Source organism: Triturus cristatus, chromosome 9, assembly GCF_964204655.1.
Source record: "Triturus cristatus chromosome 9, aTriCri1.1, whole genome shotgun sequence".
Taxonomy (NCBI): Eukaryota; Metazoa; Chordata; class Amphibia; order Caudata; family Salamandridae; genus Triturus; species Triturus cristatus.
In genome coordinates, this window is record NC_140592.1 from 730,618,451 (window position 1) to 730,632,420 (window position 13,970).

The 13,970-nt window shown below is 46.1% G+C and overlaps 1 protein-coding gene across 1 annotated transcript in view; it reads right to left on the minus strand.

The window, feature by feature from the left end:
• The window catches only part of UBXN1 (UBX domain protein 1), a 91,794-nt gene extending 78,084 nt beyond the window's left edge, over positions 1–13,710 (minus strand). Inside the window, exons 1-4 of the mRNA XM_085625941.1 lie at positions 13,521–13,710; positions 11,603–11,673; positions 6,417–6,470; positions 6,183–6,304 (exon numbers count right to left, since the gene is read on the minus strand). Coding sequence (XP_085482067.1) covers positions 6,183–6,304; positions 6,417–6,470; positions 11,603–11,661 — 235 coding nt within the window. The 5' untranslated portion in view covers positions 11,662–11,673; positions 13,521–13,710. The remainder of the gene's footprint in view (positions 1–6,182; positions 6,305–6,416; positions 6,471–11,602; positions 11,674–13,520) is intronic.
• Positions 13,711–13,970: the final 260 nt, after the last annotated feature.

Here is a 13,970-nt window from a genome sequence, read left to right on the forward strand (position 1 = left end):
AAAAACGAATTAATTAAATGTTAAAAACCCTCCCCCGCCTACTCCTGTTTTCGTCATGTCCCAGACACACTTCGTCAGCCAACTGTGGAGTAGCAGCTGCAGCATTCACCCAGGATTTGGGAGAGGAAAGACTCTGCTTGCAGGCCCGGCGGAGAATCTCAGGGAGTAAGGACCACCTCAGGCTGTGTGCACTGCATTGGTAAGGCGGTCCCCGAAGCCAGCAAGTGCAACGGGGTCAGGCTGTTGACAACTACTCCCTGCACTTTCAGGTCAACAGAGACGTGTGGTGCAAGCTCAGGCAACTGGCTCACAGGAGAGAGGAATCCACAACGAAGCAGTGAGGCGTTCCAGCGGGCAGCAGGCAAAAGGCCTTGAGATAACGTAGATCGCCTTGATTCCCCCATATATTTATGACATTTGAGCATTTCTATCACTGGGCAATGACAAAGCTTAGAGAGCGGAGTTAGTCTCGGTTATCTCTTAGCATTGCACCAGAAAGACATTTATCAATGAAACTGGATTTGTAGAGTGCTGCTTATTACCCATAAGGGTATCCAAATGCAGGGGGTTGCTGCTGCTGGGTGTAGATTCGTATTTAAGCTAATTAAATTTAAAAGCAATTTGTTGACTGGTGGAGTTTAAGCCACGTTTTTTCTATTTTATGTCTCCCATGAAATGCTGCTTGTTGCCACACTGTAATTTGGCCAAGAGGGGCGCAAAATTTACAATTCAGACCCTTACTAGGTAGATCAATTTGTTGATTGCTTTGGTCTATCAATCAATCACTGCATTTGTAAAGCGCGCTACATACCCGAGAGGGTCTCAAGGCGCTGGGGGGGGGGGGGGGGGGGGGGGGAAGGTGCTACTGGTCGAAGAGCCAGGTCTTGAGGAGTCTTCTGAAGGCCAGCAGGTCATGGGTCTGTCGTAGGATGGTGGGGAGAGTGTTTCAGGTCTTGCCGGCGAGGATCTGCCGCCTGCGGTGGTTTTTCGGATGTGAGGGACTGTGGCGAGGGCGAGGTTGGCTGAGCGGGGGCTTCGGGTGGGGGTGTGGAAGCTGATTCGGTTGTTGAGGTAGGTGGGTCCGGTGTTGTGCAGTGCTTTGTGTGCGTGGATCAGGAGCTTGAAGGTGATCCTTTTGTTGACGGGGAGCCAGTGCAGGCCTCTCAGGTGGAGTGTGATGTGGCTGCAGCGGGGGACGTCGAGGATGAGTCGGGCCGTGGCGTTCTGGATGTGTTGGAGTCGTCTCAGGAGCTTGTTTGTAGTTCCTGAGTAGAGTCCCGTAGTCGAGTCTGTTGGTGATGAGGGCCTGGGTAACGGTTTTTCTCGTGTCGAGGGGGATCCATTTGAAGATCCTGCGGAGCATACGGCGAGTGTTGAAGCAGGACGCGGAGACGGCGTTGACTTGCCTGGTCATGGAGAGAGTGGAGTCGAGGATGACCCCCAGGTTGCGTGCGTGGTCCGTGGGTTCCGGGGCTGTGGCTAGTGACGTGGGCCACCAAGAGTCGTCCCAGGCTGATGGGGTGGGTCAGAGAATGAGGACCTCGGTCTTGTCTGAGTTCAGCTTCAGTCTGCTGTCCTTCATCCAGTCGGCTACGGCCTTCATTCCTCTGTGGAGGTTAGCTTTGGCGGTGTGGGGATCTTCGGTGAGGGATATGATCATCTGGGTGTCGTCGGCGTAGGAGATGATATTGAGGTTGTGTTGTCGTGCGACGTGGGCGAGGGGGGCCATGTAGCTATTGAACAGCGTCGGGCTGAGGGAGGATCCCTGTGGGACGCCGTAGATGATCTCGGTGGTTTTGGAGCGGAAGGGTAGGGAACATGGGTCCTGTGAGAAGTTGGCCAGGCATATGCTGGTCACTAGTTATAGTGGCCACCTTACACCAGTCCAATTTGACTCTTATGGTAGATAGGTTTAAGACAACCTTTTAAAGAAAGCTATCCTATTGGTAGCTGTGGACAGCAGCCTTCAGGCTAAGTCTCTGAGGAATGTAAAGCAGCTTGTTTTACCTTATAATCTCCTGAATTACCAAATGAAAGGACACCACACAGGTATATTTATCAAATATATATGTATTTATTTCTAGACACACTCTACTAATCTCTTTATGAGATTAGAAGTCAGGAACACATTCAAATGTCAACGTTTCACAATCAGTTAAGCATAAATATGGCTGGGGCCGTAGGGGCGTACCAGACCATATACTAAAAAAGAGGTTTAGGAAAGTCGACTTGCAGAGGGACAAGGCCTAGGGCCTGTAGAATCGCTGGGGCTTCACTAATCCACCCAAGGCAGGTAAGTAAAAGACCCACGGGAGACGCGTGCAGTGCGAGAACACAGCCGCGGGTTCCCTATTGATTTCAATGGAGCAAGTCGCGGTTGGATTTTTAACGTTTTAGGGTACTTCGAGGAAGTCTACAAGCAAGCCACTTACAAGATAAGTAATTCGAGGGCCAACACACACTAGGGCACCGGAGTGCACGAGTTACCTCACCCAGGGAAGCCGGGTGCATAGGTGTCTTTTGGTGTCGGGTCGTGTTGCTGTTTTCTATGAAGCCAAAGAAGATTTGCTGCTTGCGAAGACTGAAGAAGTGTCCGGTGGAATCCAAGGCTGGATTCAAGATGAAGATGACCTGAAAGCAGAAGGGACAGTGTTCACAGTCACTTGCCAGTGACCCGGGGCCAGGAAGATGGATGCCCACGGAAGTCGGGTGATTTCAGGTGATCAAGGGTGTTTTGACTCTTCACTCACGAGGACCAGGAGGCATCGACGATGACCAGCAGCTGGATTCGGAGTGTTCCACAAAGTCTGCAGCTTACTGAGGTGTCGGCAACCGGATTGGAGCCAACAAGCCTTGGCAACAGCAAGTCTCGTGGAAAGTGAATTAAGTCAATGGTGCAGACCAGCAAGGTCTGAGGGACTCACCCAGCAAGGGTAAGTAAGGGCAGGCCTGCAGCAACCAGGGGAGCCCTTCGGTTCGATCAGAAAGTCTTCAGAGGACCCACAAGCCAACGGGCAAGGGACCGCAAAGACGCCTTGTGAGGAAATGCTTTACAGGAGCCCACGGTCACTCAGGACGGGGTAGGCCTCTGATTTTCGGTGCACAACCTGCTGGAGGCTTGGGCCACAAATAGTTCAATGCACAAGTTCGTAGAACGTCGTGAAGGGGTTGCACTCAACAATAGTGCACGGTACCCGGGTATTGCTGTTCCTCGTCACTCGTGGGGTTCACTCGCCTCAGCTCTGCTGGGGACTCACAATGGCCGTCAAGAAGTCAGGAGATCCGCTTCCGGGGCTGCAGGGACTTCGGGCTCCAGCGGGAGCGGGAAAGTTTGCGACCGTTGATTCAACGTTTTGGTGCCTGCCAAGCAGGGGAGTCACTACTTGACTCCAAGGGAGATTCTTCCGTCTTCCAAAGGTAGTGGAACGTCGAAGGACCAGGATTCTTCTTGTAAAGCGTCGTCCAGGGATATCTAACATGCAATGGCAAGGTTTCCCTATCTTATACTAAAAGAAAGGGAGGGACTAGCTCTATGACCACTCCTCTGGGAGGGTCAGGGTAGGGGGTGGTTACACCCACTTCCCTTTGTCCAGTTTCACGCCAGAGCAGGGACAGGTAGCCCCTGAACCGGTTTGAGCTGGCATATGCACAGAGGAGCCTACTGCTCCCCCAGTGCAGGACTTCAAAGCACTCTAGGAGTGCACCCACCCAGCCTCAATGCACCAAATCCTGTCTGGAAGGTGGTGACACCTCCCTGTGACAGGATGCCTATTGTTGGGCCTCCTCCGCTGCGAGTTTCAGTCAGCAGCAGGAGGGCAGCCCAGTGTCTGTGCTGGTGGCATCCATTTTGTGATGCCAGGGCTCTTTCAGATTTCTACAGTGGGTACATGCTGTCCCCTCTAGAAGGGTGGGATCATACTCCCACATCAGTTACTGGTGTGGGGGTATGATTCCAAGTTGTTTGACACCAAACACGACATGTTTTGATGCAGTCATTCCAAAGTTAGCATTTACCGGGAGGTTATAATGCACTTAAGAGTATGTGGTTTAACCGCATCCACAAACAGCCACAAAGAATAGACTCTGCCAGCTGCAGAGGGGCCTTGCTCATGCAGAGGCACCCCCTCACATTGTAAACCAATCACCCTGCCCTCAGGATTGATAGGGCCTGCCTTAGGGGTGACTGATAGGTTTATATGTGTGTGTATGGTGAGATATAGGAAGCTATACCTCTGTGAGGAGTGCTAACACCACCTCACCCAGGTTGCAATAGCAGACCTGTGGTGTCAGATTTTGTCTGCTTCCCTGGGGTGGCATAATACATGCTTCAGCCCCAGGTGGGCCTGTGAAGTACCTATGCCCTTGGTACCTAAGGTACAATATACTAGGGGCTCATAAGGTACCACAGTATCCTATCACTAGTGCATCTAGTATGCACTCAAAGTTGTTTATAGAGAAGAGAGAGATTGGGGCCCTGATTAGCAGGGACCCAGCCAGACTATAGCCAGAAACCAGTGTTAACATCAGAAAAAAATTGGGGGCAACATAAGTGCAGATCCTACTCTCCTACAGGTCCCTTCCCATCTGGGGGTCCAGGGTAAGTCAACAAGGGAAATGTTAGCTACTTTAGCACAAGAGCAGAGAGCTACAATAGCAGAAATATGCAAAGCTGCAACCTGGGTGACTCCTTCCACTTTTGTGAAGCATTACAGAATTATGCAAGAAGTGGACATTAAGATCTCTTAGATCAAAGGTCGTTTGCTCTGTGGAGGGAAAAGGGGAGGATAAAACTGTTCTATTAAATTCTGGGCATACACAATCAGTTGTCCTGGTTTTTATTCTGCTGCAGTAGATATCACAAAGTAATGAAGCAAAGCAAGAGGAAAACAAGGTAATGCTTCAATTACCAGTAATTGCATTACTACGAGTACTTTCTCACTTTTATTTATTACTTTCCTTCCTCTTGTGTACCAGGACAACTGATATGCTGTGTATTTTGTATGTACAGGAGGAGGTTGGGTGAGGGTTTTTTTTTATGGGTTAACTGTTGGTGTCTAGGAGTCACAGCGACCCCACAAAGAAATGAACCAAAGCGGGAAAGGACTCCTAGTGATGCAATTAGCGGCAACTAATTGTACAATATCTTTCCCAGGCTACTTGAGGAGGAAAAGCCATCCATTCTTCTCAATGTGCAACACTTTGGAAAATCTACTAAAAGGCCACCCTCCTAGGAAATTTCACCCTGCAAATAAAATGATGGAAAATTTAGATTGTATTACCTATAAGATAATCATAGTTGTCAATGAACTTATAAACTCGCCATTTAACCAAAAAAAAAATCAAATGTTTAAGAGGCACTTTCGATTTTTAAAGTTGTTTTATGAAGTATCAATGCGCCCATCGCAATTAGCAAGCCACCAAGGTAGTTATATGGAGATACGGAGCACAGTTAATCATTGCCTAAATGCCAACTTCAATAAATGCTTTAATGCTACCTGACCAAATGCCTTAGGCCTCTAATAAAGATCAGGATTTTGGTCCTGCTGATTAGCCACCAAAATGCTGTATTACAGACATCTAACTTTGGGACTCAAAGTAAGCCAACACGAGTGTGATCAATTATTACCCATTAACCAAATCTATTTCTGTACAAAAAAAGTACTCAGATCAGCTATATAGAAGCTGAGACAAGGTGCTAAAAGGCCTCTCGGCTTCAGCACCCTAATGCTTAATATTCCCAAGTCCCTAGATACAATGATAGAAGATCTCTTAAAGCTGGTGAAACACAACATGAAGAAAGCTTGCCTCGAAGCTAAGCACTAGCCACACCATCAAGGAGTGGCTCCGATCAACAAATCAAGCAACCATTCACTCTTTGATGATGTGAATTGAATAATACCCCCATTATTGAAAGTGTCATATTATCAACAGCCCCATAATGTGTACAGAAACCTATACAAAAAGGTAAAAGATGGCTTTTATTCCCAAATACTGCGATTATTTAAGGAGAATCCTTGCATGAGCTTAAGCATACACATCGATGAGAGCAATTAAGTGATAGATTTCTGGTTCCCCATGAATGGCCTTCTTATATTAAGAATGGAGTACTGAACCTTTCCACAAGTCTGGCATTTCACGAGGACATCCCAAAGAGGACAGGTACCTCCGAAATTACATCTCACCTGATATGGCATCCATTGCCTCTGGTATGTGGCCTTCTGGTGGCTCTTGTGTGCCTAAAACGTTGCCCTCAGGAGGGACGTAGGGCTCATCAATGTCAGGGTCAGTCTCATGTTCCATCAGCCTATTGATAACGGAGAAACATGAATGATAAGCAGCCAAGAAGTTAGCTGCAAGAACCAGAAAACCCAACATTTCTTCGAGGACTAAGCCTGCAATTATTAAGGTACACCTACCAGTCCATTGCACGCTCAATGCCTTGGTTTCCTGTCAGAGCCAAAGCTTTCTCTCTGTGAAGAAAGCGGAAAAGTGAAAGTTACATAAAAAGATAGAACCTGGGAGGATTTGAGTCATGTTAATGTACTAGCATTCAATTTCCCCTCTACCACCAAGCTTTCCAGGAGCAGAAAAGAAGAAAAGAATGTGCAGTCACTGAATCAGCACTGTGGGAAGACAATCCACAGGCCAGAGGGCTTCAAAGCATTAGTGATCTAGGGGGAAAAGAGATATTCAACAGTGTTTACAGAACCATTAACTTCAAGACAGGAATCGGGGTTAGTTTGCTGGTCCCTGTTTCCAAGTCTTCTTTGTCTTAACTCTGTATTTCACTTGCACTAGAGCCTAATTTCCTCCTTTTTCCCTGTGCGAGTTAAAATTGATTTTCATATTGCTAGACTGCATTCTTTGATTTATTTTTTTAACTTTTATTTATTTCCACAGGTTCCTAGCATAGAATATCAGTAGAATATCACAAAGCTATGGATACAAATCAACAGTACATTGAGTTAATTCTCCTTTGTCACAAATACTCATTACCAACAGTAGTAAATTTACAGGGTGAATGACGAGTATATAGGATCACCCCAGGTCCTGGATAATAGTGCTGAGTGGGCTTTGTACCCCTAGCATGTGTGTTGTGATAGGTTTAGGGGTTTGTTAGGTGTCACGGTCGCCCTCAGAGCTGTCTGTTTCTAGAGCCGAGGGCATATCGTCCAATCCTGAGCATTGAAGGATAGGTTGTCTGCTAATGGGTTCACCCATGTATCTATTTTCTGTCTTCATGTAGGTTTGAAACGGTGCCCATGTTTTCTCAAATGTGTGTGGGTTATCATGTGCCATACATTCTTGATTTGCATAAACCAACCAAACCGTAGACCACCAGACATGGAGTGGGGCGGGCAGGACCGATTTCCAAAATGGTGCCATTGTTAAGTGAGCCGCTAGAAGTAAGTGGCTTAGGCTTTTACCAGATAGGGTCATCAACAGGTATACCGAGTTTTCCCCTGGGGCCCCCAGTAAAAAAAGGGGACCCATGCTGACTTTCACATTCGTGATCGCCTCTACCTCTTGTGTTATCACCCCTCAATAAGTAATGGTCATGGGGCATATTCACCACAAGTGTATCCTTTCACCTCTTTCCTTGCAACCCCTCCAAAAGAGGTCTGATCCACCCATAATTGCCTTTAATCCAGCTGACGTGACGTACCATCTGGCTAAGTTTGTATGTATTGTCCTTATACTGTACACATATGGACGACTTTGCCGCCTTAGTCCATATTAGTCACCACTCGACTTTCGAAATGTATTGGCCCCGGTTTCTATTCCACACAGAAGTGTAGGCAGGGGGTAGTCCCCTAGGTGATTGGTTCAGAGTTGTATATAGGAGTGAAGTTTCTTTTTTTTATTGTTTTGTTGTGAAATAGCTGTTCGCACTGTGTCTTTTCTCTGTGAGCTTTAGTTTGAATATAACCATCCCTCAACCAGTGTGATACTTGGGTCAGTCTGAATTCGTTGTGCGGCTGGAGTTGAAAGTGTTCTACACAACCGACCCTGTCCACCAGTGTTCTATCTGTATAGAAGTCTCCCAGTCGTGTTGTGCTCCCTTCATTCCATCGCAAAAAGACTGGGTCCTGCCGACTTGGCAAGAACCCAGGGTTGTGACTGACCGGAGTTATGGGGGACAGGAAGAAGTCCGTTCGCGAGTGCAGGTCGTTGATTCCCAATGACCTAGGAGAATTGCTGTGGAGAGAAGTGTTGTAGTTGGTTTCGGTCGGTGTTTAAGTGGTAGCCAAACGGGTCTCAATGCATTGTGGTTCTACCGCTACACTAAGCGGTGTGTGGGGAAACCAATGCCAATCTAGGGCTGGGAGCTGTTGAGCCATCCATATATAATTGGCGATATCAAGGACTACCAGGCTCCATTCGGCCGCCTTCTTAAACATGGTACATCTCGAAACTCTTGATGATTTATCGCCCCAGACAAAGGTGAGGAGTTTCTGTTGGATGTGTGCAATAGCCAGGAGTGGGGCAACGAAGTGGAAGTGCTCGGAGAACATATAGAAACGAGGCAAGAAGTTTATTTTTATGCTACCGAACCATGATATTTCCAAATTTCCCCCCGCGATATCAATCTTTAAATAGAACGTCTTATAAGGGTGGGATATTGGCATCATTAATGAATTCTACATCTTTGGTTAGGGTTATTCCCAGGTACAGGAGTGAGTGCTCCCCTCAGCGGAATCAATCCATCTGCATGGTCAAGGTGCAGCATCTTTTCTTGATTCTTGTATTGCCGATATTATGTTTGCAAATGCTGCCCTACATTCCCTTCTACAGGATCAAAAATCTCATGTCATCCCATCCCAGACGTAAGTAGCTGGTCTTGTTTTTAGGTCGCAACCTACCAGACAGCGCAGCTGTGTGGTATGCGAAAGACATCTTGGGGAGTTTCCGAAAGTTGACCTGGGAATGCATACTGTCCGTTGCTTGCCATTGGCTTTGTGGTTTGTAACTAACATTTTCTTGCTTCCCTTTTGTTGGCTTAGCTCTCCAGGTTCACTTTATCCCTCCCATGCCAAAACCTTATTTACCAGTATCCTTCCGAGAGCTTCTCATCTGTAAACAGGCATGTAAATCTTGTTCTTATCTCTTCACATTTACTGTGCATTCAAAGACAGCGGTCAAATGTCAGGATGTGTCTTCGAGAGAGCCAGATGTTTATTTTGCTTTCGGCTGACTTCAAAGTGAGAGCGTGTTTCCGAGTGTTCGCAGCAGCTCTGAAGCATGCCTAACACAGTGATCCCAGCATTAGCTTCTCAAATGGCACTCTCTTTGCCCACATTGATAAAAATGTTGGCATTTGCAATGGCCGGGGCTGTAAGTAGAATGAAAAAATACACAGATGTCACTATAGAAGTTAGGGGCCTAGGTTGCAATCCGTATCTACAACACAGAGGTGTCGCCGCCTCTTCTCTGCTCAATCAGTCACAGTGAAGCAGCCGCTCATCAGGGTTTTACAGCACCATTTATCTTCGGTTTCCACAGAAGTATGAAGCCTGTCTAGACATTTTGCACAGTTGCAGGAGTTAACACATGGAAAATACAATTAGCTCCAGCTTTAACTCTTCAATTGGCCTTTATGCTTGGAAATTCCAAGGGTTGCCAAGTTCAGCTTCTCCTCACAGGTACACTATGGAATATAAATGACAGCAAAAGTGTAGATGCTGATGTCTCTACGTCTGGATATCTGTCCAGCAAGATGGCTCCCCAAGTTAAACGTTCGCTGCTTGAATCTCCTGTGATTTGCAAGCTGCAGGTTCGAATACAAGTGAAGCCATATCATTCTTCATATGTTGGGATATTGAATAACAGTGAAATGCTACAAAGAAGGGACGTTTTGATCAGTGTATTTATTGTGTTTAACACTACATATGACATCAGGTTAACTTTAAGGAGAAATTTCATGCATAAATCAAAGAGAAGACAAAACACAGCCTACAGATTAAACAAGCATTTAGGAAAATATGTACTCTTCACCACTCTACACCACTGCACTCTACACCACTCCAGTCTAAGCCACACCAATCTTCTCTGCACAACTCCACTCTACGTCACTGTACTCTATGCCACTCAGCAACAAAGCACTCTACGCCACTGCACTCTATGTCAATACACTATACGCCAATGCACTTTACTCTGTAACACTCAACTCTATGTCCCTGCACTCTGTGCCAATCCACTGTGCACCACTCTAATCTACTCTGCATCACTACACTCTACATCACTTCACTGTACACCACTACACTCTATGCAACTGTACTCTATCCTGCACCACTCCACTTTGCCACTCTACTCCACTGCACTCTAATCTGTATCACTATACACTACACCACTGACCTCTACGTCACTCTACACCACAGCACTCCGACACTCTAATCTGCAACACTGCACTCTCTGCCACTGAACTCTACGCCACTTTATTCTGCACTAATCCACTCTAAGACACTGCACTCTCCTGTGCACCACTATATGCTACTGTACACCACTCTACGCTACTGCACTCTACCCTGCGCCACTGCCCTCTACATCGCTCAACTCTACGCCACTGTACCATTCTACGCCACCCTGTGACGCACCACTGCACTCTACTATACACCACTTTAATCTACGCCACTGCATCCATGATGCTGCATTTTACACCACTGAATTCAATGCCACTGCATTCAGTGCCACAGCACTCTACAACACTACGCCAATGCACTCTACACCAATCCACTTTTCTCTGTGCCACTCTATGACTCCACACTATGCCACTCCAATAAATTACACTCTACTCTTCACCATTCCACTCTACGCCACTCCGCGCCACTCACATCTACGCCACTAACTTTTAGCCATGCTGAACAGCAGCCACGCTCGTGTATAATATGGCTAAAACACATTGGCAAAGCTAATAGCTCTTGCATAGGTAAGAGATATTGGCTTTGTCAATTCTTGTTTTTATTGTATTCTGGCAGTGGTAGTCCCGAACAAGAGAACGAAAAAAAAAAAAAAAAAAAGATACATTCCAAATGCAAAGACCAACGCCAGAACAGGATAAACTATTCCCACTTGTCGCAGAACAACTCTGCTCAATCTCCATTTATAAATGTAACAGTATGAGTCGATCCCATTGCCAAAGAACCGCTTCTGCTGTACAAAATGATCATACTTAATATAGAACTATCATAGCCACCAAGTCTACATAGAATTTAGCATGTAAATCGATTTTACTTCTTGTATTCAATAAGCGTTTTTGGGTTTAATATTGGATTGTGTTGTACAAACACATCTTTTACTTTTCACCCCATTTAGTATACGACCCCAAGACGTGCCTTTTAATGTGAGAAACTGAGTGGGTGTAAGAATAACAGTGCAGTCAGGGTAAGAACATATCATACAACACTATTTCAGGACAGGTTGGAGATATCCTGCTGGCCTCAAAGAAGACATGCAACCCCCTATTGTTATGGAGGCATGTGTGCAGACAAGGTAATTCACGTGTTTTTCAAAAGAGTCAGAGTGGTTACGATGATCTTGGGTTGACACTCATAGTGTTGGCATATACAAAAATCAAGCATAGTGGCACACAAAAATTCCTTACACTCTGTTCTGGGAGAATCCCATCTCCAACAGGCTTTCAAGCGCCGAAAAGTCTGCCATGATCCCCAATACCTGCACAGACAAGAAGGATAGGATGAGTGTAGCAGCCAACTGCAGAACATTGACGGTCACCACCGCCTTTGAACCATCCTAGAATCAACCAATTTCTCTGGATATACTCAAAATCTTTAGCTACTTTTACCTTCTACTTCAAGTTATATCTTCCTGATCATTGTCCATTTCCATTCCCTTATTACCACAGTGCTTAACCTGAGCTGGTGGTTGAAGGTGGTGTCGACTGGCACTCATTTTCGCGGACCAGCACTTATTTTCCCTCAACAGACTTTGATGCAAATCATGAGAGAGAGAAAAAAAATACAATATGGGGAAAGCAGAAGGAAGAATGACTGAAAATCAGTGACAAAGGGAGAAAGCAGGAATGAAAATGAACATGTAAGAGTGAGATAAAGAGCACACTGAGTGTCTGATGTTGGATTAAAGAGGCATAAGGTGAAATCAAGACTAGGCAGCCTTTGAAGCGATAGCCACAGGCTTCTGAGCAACAGTTTGTACCTTATTTGTTTACAAATTAAGCACTGCTACCTCCTCTCCCTGTTACATCTCCTGTTTACTCCCCAGTTTCTACAAGACACTGACGAGAAACTAACTTTGAGAAAATTCCACCCAATTTACAAGAAGACTTCATTTCCCCCAACAGATTGTCTTTTCTCCATCTTTCTTAACCCACCAGCCCCGTGCAATGAGGCAAATTGGGTGCTGTAAAGCACAATACACATTCTATTATAGTTTCCTCTTCTTCGTGTGCTATTTAATTTCCCCAAGTAATGTCTACAACGTTATCACTATATACACCATTTTCTATCTGTTGACAACTTCCCTTCCTTTCATTCTTAGCATCGTCTGTTTGTCTACCCTTGTCCAGGGTTTATTTTTGTACTAAACTAGAAAATGAATGCATTTTTTTATCTTTTCGTTGTGTGTCCCAGTCACCACACAAAACGACGCTAGCCATTGTCCATGAAATGTCATTTTTTCTTATTATATGCCCTTCCTCTACCTTGACCCATTCATATCTTTTACTTCCTAAGGTCTCTCTTCTTCCACATGACTTGTCCTGGTGGCTTCATGCTCATTCATTTCTTTTTATCCTTTCTGTGTTTGCCCTACAAAAAACGTGAACGTCTTTTGGTATAATTCCTTTACCTAGTTACATCTGCTTCGTAATAATTTTTCCCGATACCTTTCTGTAATCCAGCCCCCACACGCTATTTAATATTTTCTTTACCACGAATTCCCTTTTCATGTCTCATGATATAAATTATTTCTATACCACCCCCATGAATCTTCCTTTCCCATTAGTTAAGCTTTTCTATCTTCTCATAAGTCATTGTTTCTATGAAACAAATTGCAGCCAAATGTAGTTAGAATGTTCCACTAAGATATCAAATCTTAAACCTTCGAGGTGAATTAACTGTAAAATCGGCTGTCAAACGAGAGAGCTAAGTGTAATAGACATTGCTCTGAAAAGACTATTTACTCTGAAATGCAGCCCCATCAGTACGTAGAATGCAGGTCGGGACTGATGCAGTAACATGCACCTTGGTCCTAACAAGTGTTTGTCGTGATAACATAACACGTCACCCAAACAGGGTGTCCGCCTTGGTGTGACAGATACCGGGAGATGCCGGCTTGACATGGCTATAGCTGCTTGGTCCAAGCAGTTGAGGAGGCGCAAAGCACTCCAGCATATACCTGCTGCAGCCGCTGCCCGGCTCAAAACTGCAACAATGAGAGTGCGTTAAAACTAGGACAGCGCTTTCGCGTCGAACGAACGAGACCCGACATGGACGCTGCTGGATTCCCAACAGAGGTTCTGCTGGTACAGAATAATTATCTACCTGCTTCGTGTCCCTCCTTTCCACTGCTGCTCTCAATGAGTTGAAGCAGCCGGAAGACCACTGTGACCCATGCGAATCCGACCGCCGGTGTGCCGACTTCCGCCCACAAGAGCCAGCCGGTCTGTACTCTGCGTCACTAGTGCTTCGCTTCCTGTGGCCTCTGCTTCTCTCCTCCCAGTGCACTAGGACTACGATGAGTATTTAGGTGACGAGAGCCACCCGGCCTGATCTTGCGTCACGATCGGGTTGCTTCCTTTGGCTCTCTCCAGCACGTGTTCGCCACGACCTAAAAGGGTACTCGTGTAATCTCTGCAGCTAAGAGCCCAGGGAGTGGCACAGCTCGACACCTGCAGTTGCAGGACTCTGTGCTCTGCAGTTACCGTCCAGTGAGGGATGGGGTGGAGATACCCCTCGTCTCCGTCTGCTCAGCAGAGCCTGGCATCTTTGTGT